Source organism: Hypanus sabinus, chromosome 16, assembly GCF_030144855.1.
Source record: "Hypanus sabinus isolate sHypSab1 chromosome 16, sHypSab1.hap1, whole genome shotgun sequence".
Classification (NCBI taxonomy): Eukaryota; Metazoa; Chordata; class Chondrichthyes; order Myliobatiformes; family Dasyatidae; genus Hypanus; species Hypanus sabinus.
Window position 1 is genome coordinate 81,652,838 of NC_082721.1, and position 18,772 is coordinate 81,671,609.

The window sequence follows — 18,772 nt, forward strand, 5'->3', positions numbered from 1 at the left end:
GATCTTGATTTCAGTGTTTAAGAGAAGTTTGGATAGGTACTTGGATGGGACAGGTATGGAGGGCTATGGTCCTGGTGCTGGTCACTGGGAGTAACCAGTCTAAATAGTTTGGCATGGGTTAGATGAGCCAAGGAGCCAGTTTCTGTGCGGTACTTTTTTATGACTCAATTTACTTTGAACTTTGAATAATTTGGCATTGCTAGTGGAGGTTTCAATTTTCCTAGTATTGACTGGGCCACCCAGAGCCCAAAGGACCCAGATGGGGCAGAATTTGTGTAGAGTGTCCAAGGCAGTTTCCTCACACAATATGTAGAGTGAGCAGTATTCTTTTTTGGGAGCAGCAATGCTGGACCTTCTCGTAGGAAACAAAGAGAGCCAGGAAACTGGGTCTAGTGACCACAGTTCTATCGGCTTTAAAATAGTTACAGAATAAGATAGAACAGGTCTTGAGCTTAATCTGGGCCGATGTTGAAGGCATTGGGCAGGATCTAGCTGGAGCCGACTGGGTGACTTTATCTAAAGACACGTGACACAGTCGGCAACTGGGAGGCTTTTAAAAGGGGCTTATCAAGAGTCCAGTGACAGCATCTTCTTGTTGGGGTGAAGGGTTGACGTATTTGCTTCGTCTACCCTTCATACCAAGTTCAGGAGAGTCTGGATGACGAGAGATCTGGTAAGGAAATAGAAAGAAATGTCTAGTCCATGACAAATCATTTAAACTGCGTACTCCTATTGACCTGTACCGAACCATAGCCCATCATACCCCAACCATCCACGTACCTCTCCAAACTTTTCTTAAACAATGAGGTTCTGGTAAGGAAAAAGGAGGAAAGGTATATCGTGATTAGGCAGTTGAGTATGAAAGAATCCCTCAACAAATTTTTAAAAAGTTCGAGACCAGCATAAGAGAGAAATCAAGAGGGTAGGCAGTGGATTTGGCAGGCATAGTTAAAAGTTAATCCCAAGAAGTTCTTCACTTATATTAACAGAAAGAGGGAGGATGAAGGAGAGGCTAGGTCATCTTGACACAAACAAGGCTGCCTATGTGTGGGGTTGCAGGAGATGGCTGAGGTGTTTAATGTTTATTTCTCTTCAGTGTTTACTAAGCAGTGTATCATGTTTCTTAAAGAAAATGAGGGTATTAATGAGGCTTTATAAAGCACCAGTGAGGCCTCACTTGGAGTATTGAGAGCAGTTCTGGGCTCCTTATCTAAGAAAGGATGTGCTGACATTGGAGAGGGTTCATGAAAATGATTCCAGGATTGAAAGGCTTGTCTTGTGAAGAGTGTCAGGGCCTGTATTCACTGGAATTCAGAAGAACAAAGGATGACCTCATTGAAACCTATTGAATGTTGAAAGACCTCAAGAGAGTGGATATGGAGAGGATATTTCTTAAGATGGGGGAGTATAAAACTAGACACTGAATCAGAATAGAGGGGCGCCCTTTTAGAATGGAGATGAGGAATTTCTTTAGCCAGAGAGTGGTGAATCTGTGGAATCTGTTGCCACAGGCAGCTGTGAAGGTCAAGTCATTGAGTATATTCAGAGGTTGATAGATTCTTGATTAGTCAGGGCATGAAGGGATACGGGGAAAAGGCAGGAAATAGGGACTGAGCGGGAAAATGGATCAGCCATGATGAAATGGTAGCCCAGACTCAATGGGCGAAATGCCTCATTCTGCTCCTAAATCTTATGGTCTTATAAGTAGTGAGTCTTGGATCATTTGCTTATTATGGGGAAGGAAGTATTTGTTGTTCTAAAGTGTATTAAAGTGGGTAAATCCCCAGGCCCTGACCAAGTGCACGCCAGACATTATGGGAGGCCAGAGCAGATACTGCAGGGACTTCTGTAGAGATATTTGCTTCTTTGTTAACCGCAGGTGAAGGTTCAGAAGACTGCAGGTTGGCTCATGTTTCTTCATTGTTTCACAAAATTGAAATCTCCACCGGCAGTGCCCTATTAACATCACCAACATATGTCATGAAATTTGTTGTCTTTGTGTCAGCAGTACAATGCAATACATAATAATAGAGAAAAAAAAACAGAATTACAGTAGGTTTATGCAGTGAATATATAACAGTTAAATAAATAGTGCAAAAAAAAATTGTAGTGAGGTAGTGTTCATGGGTTCAACGCCCATTCAGAAATCTGACACAGAGGGGAAATCTAGCTTCAATCTGAAGCTGTTCCTGAATTGCCGAGTGTGTCTTCAGGCTTCTGCTCCTCCTTCCTGATGGTAGCAATGAGACGACGGCGTGTCCTGAGTATTGGGGGTCCTTAATGATGGACGCTGCCTTTATGAGGCATCGCTCTTAGAAGATGCCCCGGATACTACGGAAGCTAGTGCTTATGATGGAACTGACTAAGCTTACAACTTTTGATCCTGTGCAATAGCCCCACCCCCATTATTAGACTGTGATGCAGCCAGTTAGAATGCGCCCTATGGGGCATCTGTAAAAAGTTTCCAGTGTTTCTGGAGACATGATAAATCTTCTCAAACTCTAAATGAAGTGTCGTCGCTGTCTTGCCTTCTTTGTAGCTGCATCGATAGGTTGGGTGCAGGTAGGTCCTCAGAGACATTGACACCCAGGTGCTTGAAATTGGCCTGCCATTCTATAAGAGTGTTTTGGAATCAGTTTATTATTGTCACATGTACAAAAATGAAAGAGATTTGCAGACATTGAAACATAGAGCGAAATAAATGACCATTGGAATCTGAGGGGTACAATGGGCAGCCTGCAAGTGTTGCCATGCTTCTGGTGCCAACTTAGTATGCCCTCAACTTATTAACCCCGTCCGTATGTCTTTGGAGTATGGGTGAGACCAGAGCTGCTGGACGAAACCCCCGGGGTCATGGGGAAATCCCTCACAGACAGCGGCGGGAATTGAACCCCAGTTTCTGGCACTGTATGCGTTACACTAACCACAACACCGTGCTGCCATTATACACTGAAACGCTTGGCTTGCACACTATTCATACAGATCAGATCCTTATAAAATGTATTGGGCTAGGTTTAGGTAAAACAGTAACAATGCAGAATAAAGTGCAAGAGCTACAGAGGAAGTGCGGTGCAGGTAAATGGTAAAGTGCAGATCATAATGAGGTTGATTGTGAGGTCAAGTGTCCATGTTTTTGTACAAGGGGTCTGTCCAGGAATCTGAGGACAGTGCCTGGAGTACATGGTTTCAGTCTTTTGATCTTCTTCCCTGTGAAAGAGGGCAGAGGAGAGAAATCTGGACTGGGTGAGGTCTTTGATTTTGCTGGCTGCCTTACTGAGACAGTGAGAAGTGTAGACAGACTCTATAGAAGGGAGGCTGGTTCCTGTGATGTGCTGAGCTGTGTCCACAACTCTCTGCAGTTTCTTGTGATCACGAACAAAGCAGTTGCCGTGCCAAGCCGTTGCGTATCCAGGTAGGGGGATGCTTCCTATGGCGCATCGACGAAGATTGGTAAGAATCGTTGGGGACATACTGAATTTGTTTAGGCTCCTGAGGAAGTAGAGGCATTGCTGAGCTCTGCTGGCAGTAGTGACAGTGCATGGTTGGACCAGGACAGGCTATCGATGATGTTCACACCTAGGGAACTTGACGCTCTCAACTTCAGCACCACTGATGTAGGTAGGATCATGTACAGTGTGTACACACCCCCTTTCTGAAGTCAGTGGCCAGCTCTTTCATTGAAGTTGAGAGAAGGTTTGTTGTCATGGTGACATCATGTCACTAAGGTGCCGATCTCCTCCCTGGATGCTGAACCATCAATATTTGAGATAGGCCTATCACAGTGGGATCGTCTGCAAGCTTGTAGATGGAGTTCGAGCAAAATCTTGACTCGCATTTGAGAGTGTACCGGGAGTGGGGTCAGGGGCTGAGGAGACAACCTTGTAGAGCACCAGTGTTTAGAATAATCGTGGCAGAGGTGTTACTGCCTATCTTTATCGAGTGTGGCTGACCTTTCACCTCCTTGTCACTTCTTTCATACTGATCTCCAGACACATGATTCCTTTATATCTCAGAAAGGGAACAGAAGCTAGTCATTGCGAAATTGAACCCAAATCCATCAGCGATAGTCGTCAAACAATGAGGCACTCGTTCAGTGTTGTCCCTACTGGCTGTACGGTACTTACTTGCCCTTTGTCAGTTCATTGGGCTCTCAAGGCAGTGCTGCCTGCAATGTTGCATTCCCTTAAGACCACCCTCTGAGAAAATGGTAAGAGAAAAAGGGATCAAGGGGCTAGGGAGAGTGGGGGGAGGGGAAGAGAAAGAGAATCAGAGACATTAGATATTGATAATTAGATATTGATTTAACGTATAGTTAAATCGAGGGAGAAAGAGAGAGGGAAACAAACATTGGTTAATGGGTCAGATAGTTATAGAGAGAGAGAAACAGAGACATTGGTTATGGATAACGGGTCAGATAGTTATAGAGAGAGAAACAGAGACATTGGTTATGGATAATGGGTCAGATAGTTATAGAGAGAGAAACAGAGACATTGGTTATGGATAACGGGTCAGATAGTTATAGAGAGAGAAACAGAGACATTGGTTATGGATAATGGGTCAGATAGTTAGAGAGAGAGAAACAGACATTGATTGTTGGTAACGGGTCAGATAGTTAAGTAAAGAGAGAGAGAAACAGATACATTGGTTGTGGATAATGGGTCAGATAATTAGATAGATGAAAGAAAGAGAGAAACAGACATTGGTTATGGATAATGGGTAAGATAGTTTCAGAGAGAGAGAGAGTGTGTGTGAATGAGGAAAATGAGCCAAAGGATGTCAGTGGGGGGAGGGGGAGGGGAAGGAGGCAGTGAGAGAGGTAGATCATGAGATTAAATCAATTTTGAACCATCGAGGTATCAGGCAGGCGGCAGCAGAGATTAATCTGCTCCTGGGATTGGCCCATTTAATGAATGTTTTCTGCTCCTCCCACTGATTGCCTGTAATTTCAAAGGGGTTTCAAGAAAGCGGGTGTGGGGTTATTAAAGTTCACCCGTGGCTGTTAGTGCATGCAGTGTGTGTGTGTGTGTGTGTGTGTGTGTGTGTGTGCGCGCGTGTGTGTGTCTCCCCAGTGTGATGCTGCTGCTATCAGCACACCTCCCCAACCCCCTCCTTTACATCACTGACTGCAGCAAGGATACACAGGAACAGCTTGCAAAGCTCTGCCGGTGCTGGGTGACAGAGAAGGCTGTAAACACTCTGCATTCCAGACATCTGAGGGAGAGCGGGAGAGGCTGGGAAGCAGCGGAAGGCCTCGAGCACTGCGCAAGATCATCAATAAGGTTAAGACACGGTGACTCCTGTGTCCTCGAGGATTGTCTAAGAGTGGTACCCAATATAGAGAGAGAGAGAGAGAGAGAGGCTCCATTTTACAGTGCCGTCTCCCTGGATTGAACGTGACAACCTTTGTGCTTCACCTTGCTGAGTGCTGAGGATTCCCATGCTGCCAGCTACGAGCACAACGGGTGCGGACGACGTGAGCAAGGGAGCCTGATGCAGCCTCACTTCTCGCCTCCATACTGCAGTGTACAGTGGGGAGCCAGAGTCTGCACTGCAGGGAGACATCTTGTCACCGGCTGCTTGCTTTGGCCTGTATCAGCTGGGACCTCCGGTGGCTTGCTCTCGCTGCATCGAGCACCCAGCGTCGTCAGAGAGAGGGTGCGGGTAGCCAGGCCGCTGATCCATCCCTGAGGGCTCGGGTCCTGGCTCCTGCGTTCTGGCTCAGACAACATGCCAGGAGGATGCCCGTCCCCTGAGGTCACTCCGGATTAAAGTGCACTGAATGAGCTCTGAAAGCTCGGAGCCCCCTCTCTCGACTCAGACGTGGTCTCAGGAAGCCAGGGGGCAGCGCTGGGAAGGGGCGCCCCGGATTATCGGTGCGGAATTCCGCGTTGGAGCGGGCATTCTCCAGGATCAACCGCCGGCACCCGACAGAAGATGCCTCTCGTTGACTTTTTTTGTGAGACCTGCTCCAAGCCCTGGCTGGTAGCCTGGTGGGGTCAGGTAGGACCTTGCTAATCTGCCCTCCTCTTGTGTAGCACCACTGAAGGCCTCTGCCTGACTCAGGACCGGTGGCTGGTTTCCCACATCTGTGTAATTCGCTTACCTACCTACTCGGTGTGTGTATATGAGGAATCTGGTCTTGGGGCAGGACTGAAGCTCCCCTGCTGTAACTGGGTAACGGTTTGTTTGTGTGGGACAGGGGAGTGCTGAAGGACGGGGCCTCCTTTCCTGATACCATGGTGTTACAGTAATGCCTCCTGTTTTCCCCCTAAAAGCCACCGAGGAGGCTTAAAGGAGGCCGAGACACCCAGGAAGTGGGAACTGGAAAGACATTGTTTGCCTTCTGGACTGACCTCTAGCTTGTTCCCACGCTCTGCCATCCATAAAACGTACAAGCAAAATTAGGCCATTTGGCCCATTGGGTCTGTTCTATCATTTCATCATGGATGATTTATTATCCCTCCATCCCATTTATCTGCCTTCTCCCCACAACCTTTGACACCCTTACTAATCAAGAAACTAAACATACCCTATGGCTTGACCTCCAAAGCCACCTCGGGCAATGAATTCCACAGATTTGCCACCCTCTGGCAAAAGAAGTCCTGGCAGGTGACAAACTGAGGGTAGCGGTCCACTGGCATCCCGTACCCCTGTCAGTATTGTGAACACAGGGTAAATGGATTGGAGCCAGAGTGACACTCTTTCATCCCCTTGGCCAAGCCCAATCTCTGCCCACCACGGTTCCAGAAGCGACTACAACCCTCTGAACCACCCAGGGATCTTGTCCTGTCTGAGGGGCACAACATAAGCACAGGAGCTTATTCAGATGCTGGAAATCCAGAGTAACACACAAAAAGTGCCAGAGGAACTCAACGGGTCAGACAGCATCTATGGAGAGGAATAAAGAATTTTTGTTACAGACCGGGACCTTTCACCGAAGGGTTGAAGGGTCTCGGCCTGTAACGTTGACTCATTATTCCTCTCCATAGATGCTGCCTAACCTCCTGAGTTCTTCTGGCATTTTAAAGGTAAATGCAGATTCTCCATGGACGGGTGGAGCATCTGATGCACCATCAATAACTCACACTGAGACGTAGGCGAGATATCGGCTTTTATTGACTGGAAGAAGGAACCAGGAGTGAGTGTCTATCATACAAGGTCCTGGAGAATGAGGCCGATCTTCAGGCCGCAGGTCTCCTTTATACAGGGGCCTGTGGGAGGAGCCACAGGAGCAGTCAGCAGGGGCGTGTCCCAACAGGCACATAGTTCACCACAGCATCTGAACCGGTGCAAATGTGAAGCCCTCATGGTCCAGTAGCCTGTTCAGAGTTTGGGCTCATGTTCCTATGGTAACCAGATGCTGGTGCAGTGGGGTGTTTGCTTTCAAGATGGCTGGTGAGGAGAGGGAAATGGAACTTAGATTTATAAAGATATATGGTGTAGCTAATGTTCATGTTTAGTGTTTCAATCATTGTCATATTTGCAAATTCCTGTGATCAGTTTGTAAAGGTCTTCAGGGAGATGGTTGTTTGTGACTCATCGGCCTGAATATGGCGGAGGGGTAGGTTGCTTGGATTGAGTGCATGCAGATTCAGTGGGACTGAGCAAAACATGCAGATGGAAGTATGATCCCATGAGGATCTGTGTAGCAAGCTGGACAATAAGCTGCAGTCATCTGTGATCCAGCATTAACCAAAAGTATTTTCAATGCAGAGTTACTAGCCTGCAAGTGACAGCAATATAGATGTTACACAGCAAGAGGCCACTCCGCTCCTGAAGCACGCCCCTGCTCTTTAAAACAGCTCTCCAACTAATCTCACTCCCCCCACTCTTTTCCCAGAACCCCACACTTTGAAGTATTTTTTCCCGATTTCCTTTTAAAAGTTGCTGTTAAATCTGTTTTTAGGCAGCACATTCCAGATCACAGTCACGGCACAGCAACATTTCCCCTAATCGCTTGCCAAATCCTTTCCATCTGTATCCGGCTGTCGCTGATCCTGCTGTCAGCGGGAACACTCTCTCCCTGTCCATTCAATCAAAGCTGTACAGCTGACGTCAGGAAGGACAGATTCTGAGGCCCAGATGTGATAGCAGGTTGTACAGAACTGTATCGTACCACCAGTAAAACCTTGTGTGCTCTGCATAAAACCACCACCAATCCTTTGGTCCTAATCACCTTTTTCTATAGTCAGCGGCCACATTATTAGGTATATATGTCTTGTTCCTAATAACGCGGCCACTGAGTGTATAGTATGTTTGTAGTCTTCTGAGCCATTGCCCATCCACTTCATGGTTCAATGTGTTGTGTGTTCAGAAATGCCCATCTGCAAGGCCTGGTTATTTGAGTTTCTGTTAGCTTCCCGTCAACTTGAACTGGCCTGTCGATTTTCCGCTGAACTCTCATTAACAAGGCATTTTTGCCTCCAGAACTGCCACTCCTATATATATATATTTTTTTTGTTTTTCACACCATTCTCTGTGAACTCTAGAGACTGTTGTGAGTGAGAATCCCAGAACAGCAATTTCTGAAATACTCAAGCCACCCTGCCTGGGACCAGCAATTGTTGCACAGCCAACAAAACATGAGGAAATCTGCAGATGCTGGAAATCCAAAGCAACACACACAAAATCCTGGAGGAACTCAGCAGGCCAGGCAGCATTTGTGGAAAAGAGTAAACAGTTGATGTTTCTTCAGTACATAATCACACACACACACACACACACACACACATTAATCACAGTCAAATCATTTGAGTCATATTTCTTCCCCATTCTGATGTTTAGTCTGAATAATAGCTGAACCGCTTGACCACGGGGAAGAAATGTGATCTCGGTGACTTTGACCATGAACTGATCATTTGTGCCAGATAGGGTGGTTTGAGTATCTCAGAAACTGCTGATTTCCAAAGATTTTCATGTACAACAGTCTCTAGGGTTTACAGAGAAAGGTGTAAGAAACAAAAGAAAGCATCCAGTGAGTGGCAGTTCTGTGGGTGAAAATGCATTGTTAATGAGAGAGATCAGAGGAGAATGGCCAGACTGGTTCAAGTTGACAGGAAGGCGACAGTAACTCAAATAGCCATGCAATAGAAGAGTGATATCCATAAGTGCATCTCTGAGTGCACAACACGTCCAACCTTGAAGTGGATGGGCTACTGCAGCAGGAGACCATGAACATACTTTGCAAGAGATGCCTAACAAAATGGCCACCGAGTGTAGTCACGTCCTCAGACTGAGCATAGGACTGGCTAATGACATGGATCTAACATCCTTTTGCAGCACTAGTCAATGCAAGGTATCATCAACACTTGGTGACGTTTTAGGTGACCAGAGTAGAATCTCATTTCACTGGACTAAGACTAACAAATGCTGCTGTTCAGAGAGATCTGAATATCCATATATAGAAACAAGTAAAATTATCACCCACATATTTTTAAGGCATTGGGGAAGTAAATGGAGGCTCGGCCTTCAGAATCAGTTTTACTGTCACTGATGTGTGTGAGGTTTGTTAGTTTTGCAGTAGCAGTACAATGCAATACATAACGATAGTTTTCCTTGTTTCGTGGTTGTCTGTGGGAAGACGAATCTCAGGGTTGTATACTTCATACATAGTTAGATAATAAACATACTTTAAATTGTGCAAGAGTGCAAACTAGTGAGGTAGTGTTCATGGACCATTCATAAATCTGATGGCGGTGGGGAAGAAGTTGTCCTTAAGTCATTGCATGTGCACCTTCAGGCTACTGTACTTCCCCCTAGAAGACAGTAATGAGAAGATTTCAATTTCAACTACACGTTTATTGTTCAATGACATGCAACCAAATGAAGCAGTGTTCCTCCAGACCACGGTGCTCCCACAATACATGTATCACACACAGCACAGAAAGCAAAATATTGCCATAAATAAGTTAATAAAATGCCATTCAAAGTGCATGAGGTACGCAGCGCAGCGAAACAAAACAGAAAGCAGCTCACCGTCCTAGTGACGAGACCTCAGTGGTGGCAGGGTATTTATCAGACTCAGCCCAGGGGAAAAAGCTATAATACAGTGTGACAGTCCTGACCTCCTTCCTGACACTAGTGGGTCAGAGGAGATTATGGGGTGAGTGTTAGGGATCCTCAACGATGCTTTGAGCCCTTCGCCTACAATGCTCCCTGTAAATGTCACAGATAGTGGGAGGGAGAGCCCGGTGGTCCTCTTGGATGTCATGCCTTAGGTGGTAAGGGCCCTTCATGATGGATACCATGTCCTTGAGATGTGGCCTTTCGAAGATGTCGTCAATGGTGGGTTAGTTAGTGCCCATGATGGAGCTGGTTGGGTTTATGATACACTGCAACTTTTTCCAATCCTGTACTATGGCACCTCCATACCAAAAGATGATGCAGCCTGTCAGGAAGTTCTCCACAGTATATCTGGAGAGTCTAGATCCCTTACATCCCTAAGTATAAGCGTAGCTCCATGAACACTGGTGTACTTAGTGTTCCTAGAGCTGGTGATGTGACCCTTTGCTCTTATGCTCCAAACATCTGGAATACCCTACCGACTGAGATATTCCTGGCTTGTACTGTGGAACGTTTCAAAACACTTATAAAAATCTACTTATAGGATTACTTAATGCCTATTGATGATGATTATATTTCTGTAATTTGGTTTATTCAATTACTTTTTATTCCATATAATGTTTATTGTTATTTAAACTTTTAATTTTGCCTTGCTTTTATGACTATATTGATTTATCTTTACAAACTACATAAAGTTCTTTAAGCCTGCATATTAATGTATGAAGGGTGCTACATAAATAAAGCAATTATTTTTTGCTACAGTCTCTGGTGACATACCAAATCTCCTCAAACTCCTGATGGAATATACATAGTTACTGGCATGGCTTCTTCATGATTGCCTCAATATGTTGGGCTCAGAACAGAAAGAGGTTGACACTTAGGAACTCACCCTTTCCACTGTCAGCTCCTTGATCAGGTCTGCTGTGTCTTCCCTTGGCTTTCCCTTCCCGAAGTCTGCAATAAATTCCTTGGTCTTAGTGATGTTCCGTGCCAGGTTGTTACTGCAACCCCACACAACCAGCCAATTTATCTCATTCTGGTACCACCACCTCATCACCATCTGAGATTATGCCAACAACAATTGTGTCATCAGCAAATTCATAGGTGGCATTATGACCTGTGCCTAGCCACACAGTCATGAATGTATAGAGAGCAGAGTGCTGGGCTAAGCACGCATCCTTGAGCTGTTCCGGTGTTGACCATCAGCGAAGAGGAGATGTTGTTTCAGATCTGCACAGCCTGTGGTCTCCCGGTGAGGAAGTCAAAGATCTGGTGCAGAACAAGGCACAGAGGCCCAGGTTTTGAAGTTAGTTGAGAAGGAGATGATGGTGCTGAACACCGAGCTGCAGGTATGTAGTTATTAGGTGATCCCAGGCGAGTGGGGAACCAATGAGACAGTATTTACTGTGGATCTGTTGTAGCAGTAGGCAAACTGCAGCTGGTCTAGGTCCTTGCTGAGCCATGCCCAACCACTTGGCATGATTAACTTATTATTATTTAATTGTTTATGGTTTTATATTGCTATATTTCTTCACAATTCTTGGTGCGGCTGTAATGAAACCCAATTTCCCTCGGGATCAATGAAGTATGTCTGTCTGTCTGAAAACTCTTCATCGCAATAGATGATAGTTGCTGAGCCATTCCAAATGATTGATGCCCTTTTGAAGTAGATGGGAACCTTTGACAGCAGCAGTAAGAGATTGTTTGGTAGTGGCTTTCAGTGCCCTGCCAGGTACATCATTGGAGTTTGACGCCTTGAGAGGGCTCACCCTCTTGAAAGATACAGCGCCTATAAAAAGTATTCACCCCCCCCCCCAAAAGTTTTCATGTGTTATTGTTTTGCAACATTGAATCACAGTGGATTGCACTTGGCTTTTTTTGAGACTGATCGACAAAGACTCTTTAGTGTCAAAGTGAAAACAGATTGCTATCAGGTGACCTAAATTAATTACAAATATAAATCACAAAATAATTGACCGCATAAGTATTCACCCCCTTCAAGTCAGTATTTAGTAGATGCACCTTTGGCAGCAATTACAGCCTTGAGTCTGTGTGGATAGGTCTCCATCAGCTTTGCAAATCTGGACACTGCAATTTTTCCCCATTCCTTCTTATGAAACTGCTCAGGCTCTGTCAGATTGCATTGAGATCGTGAGTGAACAGCCCTTTTCAAGTCCAGCCACAAATTCTCAACTGGATTGAGGTCTGGACTCTGACTTGGCCAATCCAGGACATTAACTTTGTTGTTTTTAATCCATTCCCGTGTAGCTTTGACTTTACGATTGGGGTCATTATCTTGCTGGAAAACAAATCTTCTTCCAAGTTGCAATTCTCTTGCAGACTGCATCAGGTTTTCCTCCAGGATTTCCCTGTATTTTGTTGCATTCATTTCCCCCTCTACCTTCACAAGCCTTGCAGGGCCTGCTTCAGTGAAGCATCCCCACAGCATGATGCAGTCACCACCGTGCTTTATGGTAGGGTTGGTGTGTTTGAGATGATGTGCAGTGTTTGGCTTATCTGATGGCCATAAAGTTCAATTTCAGTTTCATCAGACCATAGAACCTTCTTCCAACTGACTTCATAGTCTCCTACATGCCTTACGGCAAACTCTAGCTGAGATTTCATGTGAGTTTTTTTCAATAGTGGCTTTCTCTTTGCTTCTCCCCCATAAAGCTGCGACTGGTGAAGCACCCGGTCAACAGTTGTATGTTTAGTCTCCAACATCGCAGCCATTGAAGCTTGTAACTCCTCCAGAGTTGTCATCGGTCTCTTGGTGGCCTCCCTCACTAGTCCCCTTGCATGGTCAATCAGTTTTTGAGGACAGCCTGCTCTAGGCAGATTTATATCTTGCTGTATTCTTTCCATTTTTTGATGGTTGACTTAACTGTAGTCCAAGGGATTTTCTTGTATCCATATCTTGACTAGTGCTTCTCAATAACATTTTCACAGAGCTGCTTGGAGTGTTCCTTTGTCTTCATGGTATAGTTTTTGCCAGGATACTGACTCACCAGCAGATGGATTCCAGATACAGGTGTATTTTTACTACAATCAATTGAAACACCTTGACTGCACACAGGTCTCCAAAATCAGATCTTCATTTAACTAATTATGTGACTTCTAAAAATTAAAAAGGTTGAATGCTTAAGCAATCAATTATTTTGTGTTTTATATTTATAATTAATTTAGATCACTTTGTTTTCACTTTGACACGAAATAATCTTTTTTTTTGTTGATCAGTTTCAAAAAATGCCAGATTAAATCCACTGTGATTCAATGTTGTAAAACAATAAAACATGAATATCTCTGGGGGGGTGAATACTTTTTATAGGCACTGTATTCTGACATCAGCCTCTGAAAGAGATCTTACAAGCCTTCATTGTAAGGGAAATGGAGTGTGAATGTAGAGATGTTTTGATACAAATCCACTTTGGTTGCAAGAACAGGAAAACAGATTATTATCTGAATGGTGGCCGATTAGGAAAAGGGGAGGTGCAACAAGACCTGGATGTCATTGTACACCAGTCATTGAAGGTGGGCATGCAGGTACAGCAGGTGGTGAAAAAGGCAAATGGTATGTTGGCATTCATAGCAAAAGGATTTGAGTACAGGAGCAGGGAGGTTCTACTGCAGTTGTACAAGGCCTTGGTGAGACCGCACCTAGAGTATTGTGTGCAGTTTTGGTCCCCTAATCTGTGGAGAGACATTCTTGCCATAGAGGGAGTACAAAGAAGGTTCACCAGATTGATTCCTGAGATGGCTTTCATATGAAGAACGACAGGATCGACTAGGCTTGTACTCACTGGAATTTAGAAGATTGAGGGGGATCTTATTGAAGTGTATAAAATTCTAAAGGGATTGGACAGGCTAGATGCAGGAAGATTGTTTCCGATGTTGGGGAAGTCCAGAATGAGGGGTCACAGTTTAAGGATAAAGGGGAAGCCTTTTAGGACCGAGATGAGGAAAAACTTCTTCACACAGAGTGGTGAATCTGTGAAATTCTCTGCCACAGGAAACAGTTGAGGCCAGTTCATTGGCTATATTTAGGAGTAAGTTAGATACGGCCCTTGTGGCTAAAGGGATCAGGAGGTATGGAGAGAAAGCAGGTACAGGGTTCTGAGTTGGATGATCAGCCATGATCATACTGAATGGCGGTGCAGGCTCAAAGGGCCGAATAGCCTACTCCTGCACCTATTTTCTATGTTTCTAAATATACTGGGCTTTTATTGTGAATACACCAGGAGGCCTATGTACAGCTTATGTTAACTTGTTGAAGGAAGGATGTACTTGACTTGAAAGAAATGGCTTGGCTTCATGGTTTGAGGGGATTGTCTTGTGAGATAGGATTGAGTAGATTAGAGCTAAACTCTGGAAAGAGAAATATGTGAGGTGCTGTTATTGAAAGAGAGAACATTGAGCGGGAAGGCAGAGGGAGAAGATTCTGTGAGGGTAGTGACTGGGAACAGAAACCCTGTGTAGAATCCACAGTGCTGCACTCTCTGAGGTAAAGCTCTTCACAACAGGCTTTGAGCATCCTGTCAGTCTTGTCTTCTAAATGCCAGCCTGCCCCTGTTAGGGACTGCACCTCGGCCTAGCTCATACCCACTTGTTGGTCTGGGAACTTCCTGTGGTCCCCAATTATCGCTGCTGATCGTGAGCGGAGCACTCTACTGCAGTGTGTTTCTGCAGCTCTACATGGGCCGCCATGGAAATGCTGTGAATGAGACCCGGAAGTGCTTCCTCCGATCACCTGAACACTTCACCCTTAGCTTTAATCTTCGCACCGAGATAAACGTGATGATTTTAAAGTGCAAAATCTTCCAGAATATATTCTTTTAGAAATAAATATGTTCCTGGTTTTGAGGAATTGAGAAATGAGCTGTTACCATAGCAACATCTCACATCCTTCAGTGTGATGTAGCTCTAGATTAGTACTCCACCCCCCCCCCCACCCTTAGTCCTTAGTCCTTAGGGCATTGACACCAAATATCAATGATTCTTCCCCACCCCACCTCTCCCTCCACACGCACACAGATGCTGCTCGACCCTCTGTTTCTCCTGCAGATTTTTTGTCGCTGTAGCTTAGTACTTTCATGATTTTGGGCCCCAAACAGAGGGAAATTAAAATGAGAGGCGATGGGTTTTGGGAAGGCAGACAAGGGAAATATGTGTATGGTAAATGCTGTGGCCCTCGGGAGTGTTGAAGAACAAAGTGACCTTGTTTGTCCTTGGGGCAAGACCGTAGATCCTGGAATGTGTAACCCAGGTGGGGAAGGAGGGGAAGAAGGCAGAGAGGATGTTTGTCTGAATTGATGATTGGCAGCGAACAGGTTGTTTTGTGCTCTGTCACTTCCCTCTGTGTATTGTGTACAGTGTGCACGCAGTCAGATGGCTACACAGGTAAACAAGGACAGATACGTGCAGAGACACGCAGAGACACGAGTATATGTACTGTACACTGAAACATACTGATATACTCCCTCCCTCTCACCCTTTCACCCTATATTTCCCTCCCTTCACCCTCTCCCTTACCCCTCATCCTCACTCTCTCTTTCTGTACCTCCCTCCCCTCTCCCCTCTCCCTCACCCCTTGCCACCCTTCCCTCCCTTGCCTCTCCCTCTCCACCCCTCCCACCCCTCTCCCCCTCGCCCTCTCCCTCACCACCTCTCCCCCTTTCCCTCTCTTTCTTGCCCTCTCCCTCATTCCCTGCCACCCCCTCCCTCTCTCTCCTGTCTCTCTCTCACATTCCTACACATGAATCAGAGGGGAAGTAATAATTATCCCATGCTATTTGCTGTATTATGAGCCTCTCTGCTAAAGGTGTTAACCCATTTCCCATTTCCTTTGCTGATTCTCTGGGGTATTAGTGACGTTGATCAAGCCTCTTAAGATCTGTTTGTGTAGTTGGGAAACACACTTTAGCAGCTGTGTTTCAGTGTCTTTGGACGCACTGTACTTTCCACTGCCTAATGGGAAATTACTGGCTGTTCGGTGTGGGGAAGTGGGAGCTGGAGTGTGGGGAGGGCCGGGGCAGATTGAGCCGGGATAGGACAGAGGGCACGGAGAGATGGTGAGTGGCACGTCGTGCTGCTTCTGCAGGCTGCCATCCACACTGACTCCATTCTTTCCCTGGTATCTTTCCCTCTGTCACTGGTTCTCAAGCAGACCCCAGAAACTCAGAACTGCTGAGGCTGCTTTAAGTTAAACTAGTGGGCAATACTGACAGACACTTCTGTAATCCCCCACCACCAGGACCACTCCCCAGCCACCTGGCACCTTCAAGCTCTGTCAGTGTGTTCATAAGCCACCGCATGCATGAACCACAACAGCTGTTGAACTCGCTCTACTAGGGAGCGTAAATGCTCATCAAATCACATCCTGTACTGAGTGTTGCGTCTCCTGGGACTTCCGCCTTCTGAATCCACTCCTATGTGATCCTGACCCAGCTGAATGCTAATTTTCTCCACTTGCCCTCTCCAAGTGGTCTCGGGGATGCTCTGCTACCCATAGAAGGGGCTGATAGAGTCATGGCTGAACCCAACCCACCCTCATTCACATCCTTCAGACATTGGACACAGTGTCACTGACCCAGTACTGGTTATGGTCTGACATATTCCATACACGGACATGAGGGAAGAATGAATCTTGGGATCATTCATTCAATTGATTCCCTTCCAAGCAAGATGGATAATAACATGGGATGTGGGATAGCTTTTATGGAGAGTCTGGAGAACTGGGGATGTTCTCCTGCGAGTAAAGAAGGGAAGTCTGGAGAGAGGCTTCCAAATCAGGAAGGGTGTTCAATAGGGTATATCAGGTGGAGTGATCTCAGGTTCTGGGGAGAGGAGGCAGTGACTGGAGGTTCACGGATTGGAGAAGAGGAGCTGAGGAGAGACGAGACTTGCTGAGGGAACCTGGAGCAAACACGAGGAAATCTGCAGATGCTGGAAATTAAAACAACACACACAAAATGCTGGTGGAACACAACAGGCCAGGCAGCATCTATAGGGAGAAGCACTGTCGACTTTTCGGGCCGAGACCCTTCGACCCTTCGACCCTTCTTGAGGGAACCTGGAATGTGTTTCCTGAGAGAGTGCTAGAAGCAGATTAAATTTGAAACTGATTTACTGTCACTGACGTTAAATTTGCTATTCTGCGACAGCAATACAGCTCAAACATAAAGTCACTATGATTTACAAAAATAAAAAGGAATAACTTTCATGGGCTGTTGGACTGTTTGGAAATCTGATGGCCAGGGGGGAGAAGCTGTTCCTGAAAAGAGACTGGATAGATAATGGAAGAAGGAGGACTAGTGGGAAAGGAACGTGGGGATGGGACTTTGGAGAGCTCCGAGAGCCAGCGTCAGTGTGCCTCCGACTACCTCGTCCTTCATCGCAATTCGCACTCACGTTAGTGAGGCAACCCCTGTACTGGAAACCTCAGGAACACAGGGGATCGGAGTCAGAATCAGGTCTATTATCACCAGCATATGTTATGAAAGCAGTGCAAAGAACAGAAATAAGAAAAGTAGTGAGGTAGCGTTCGTGGGTTCGATATTCAGGAATCAGATGGCAGAGGGGAAGAAGCTGTTCCTGAATCACTGAGTGTGTGCCTTCAGGCTTCTGTACCTCCTCCCTGATGGCAGCTATGAGAAGAAGGCATGTCCCGGGTGGGGAGGGGTGGTCCTTAATGATGGATGCCTCCTTTTTGAGTCATCGCTCCTTGAAGATGTCTTGGATGCTATGGAGGATGCAACCCATGATGGAGCTGACTAAGTTTATAACTCTGCAGTTTGTTTTGATTCTGTGTGGTGGCCCCCTTCCCCCATTCCCCCATTCCAGACAGTGATGCAGCCTGTTAAAATGTTCTCCAGGGTACATCCGTAGAAATTCTCAGTGTTTTAGATGACATACCAAATCTCAAACTCCTAATGAAAAATAGCCACTGCCTTCCCTTCCTTATCGCTGCATCATGTTGGGAACAGGTTAGATCCTCAGATCTTGACACCTGGGAACTTGAAGCTGTTCACTCTTTCCACTTCTGCTCCCTCTATGTGGGCTGGTGTGCTCCCTCGTCTTACCCTTTCTGAAGGCCACAATCGGCTCTTTGGTCTTATTAACGCTGAGTGCCAGGTTGTTGCTGCGACACCACACCACTAGCTGGTATATCTCCCTCCTGTACGCCCTCTTGTCTCCATCTGAGATTCTGCCAACAATGGGTGTATCATCAGCAAATTTAAAGTTGCTGTTTGAGCTGTGCCTGGCCACACAGTCATAGGTGTAGAGAGAGTAGAGTAGTGGGCCAAGCACACACCCCTGAGGTGCGCCTGTGTTGATTGTCAACGAGGTGGAATCCCTAATCCACACAGATTGTGGTCTTCCGGTTAGGAGGTCGAGGGTTGAGTTGCCGAGGGAAGCACTGAAGCTCCAGGTTCTGTAGCTTTTCGATCAGAACTGTTGAAGTGGTGGTGTTAAATGCTGAGCTGTGGTCAGTGAACAGCATCCTGACGTGGGGAGTTGTGTAGTCCAGGTGATCCAAGGCCACGTGGAGAGCCAGTGAGATTGCATCCTCCATAGACCTATTGACGTGATGGGCAAATCACACTGGGTCCAGGTCCTTGCTGAGGCAGTTGATTCTAGTCATGACCAACCTCTCTAAGCATTTCATCACCGTGCATATGAGTGCTACTGGGTGATAGTCATTAAGGCAGCT

General features: G+C 46.0%; 1 protein-coding gene across 8 annotated transcripts in view; it reads left to right on the plus strand.

Annotated features, from left to right (window-relative positions):
- LOC132406487 (cAMP-specific 3',5'-cyclic phosphodiesterase 4B-like) overlaps positions 1 to 18,772 on the plus strand; it is a 311,131-nt gene that overhangs the window by 260,046 nt on the left and 32,313 nt on the right. The window contains exon 1 of one of the 8 annotated variants that reach the window (XM_059992233.1): positions 5,071 to 6,000. The exons of the other annotated variants lie outside the window; for them this stretch is intronic. Within the exon in view, the coding sequence (XP_059848216.1) occupies positions 5,935 to 6,000 (66 nt within the window). The 5' untranslated portion in view covers positions 5,071 to 5,934. Of the gene's footprint in view, positions 1 to 5,070; positions 6,001 to 18,772 lie in introns of those variants that run through there. 8 annotated transcript variants of the gene reach the window in all.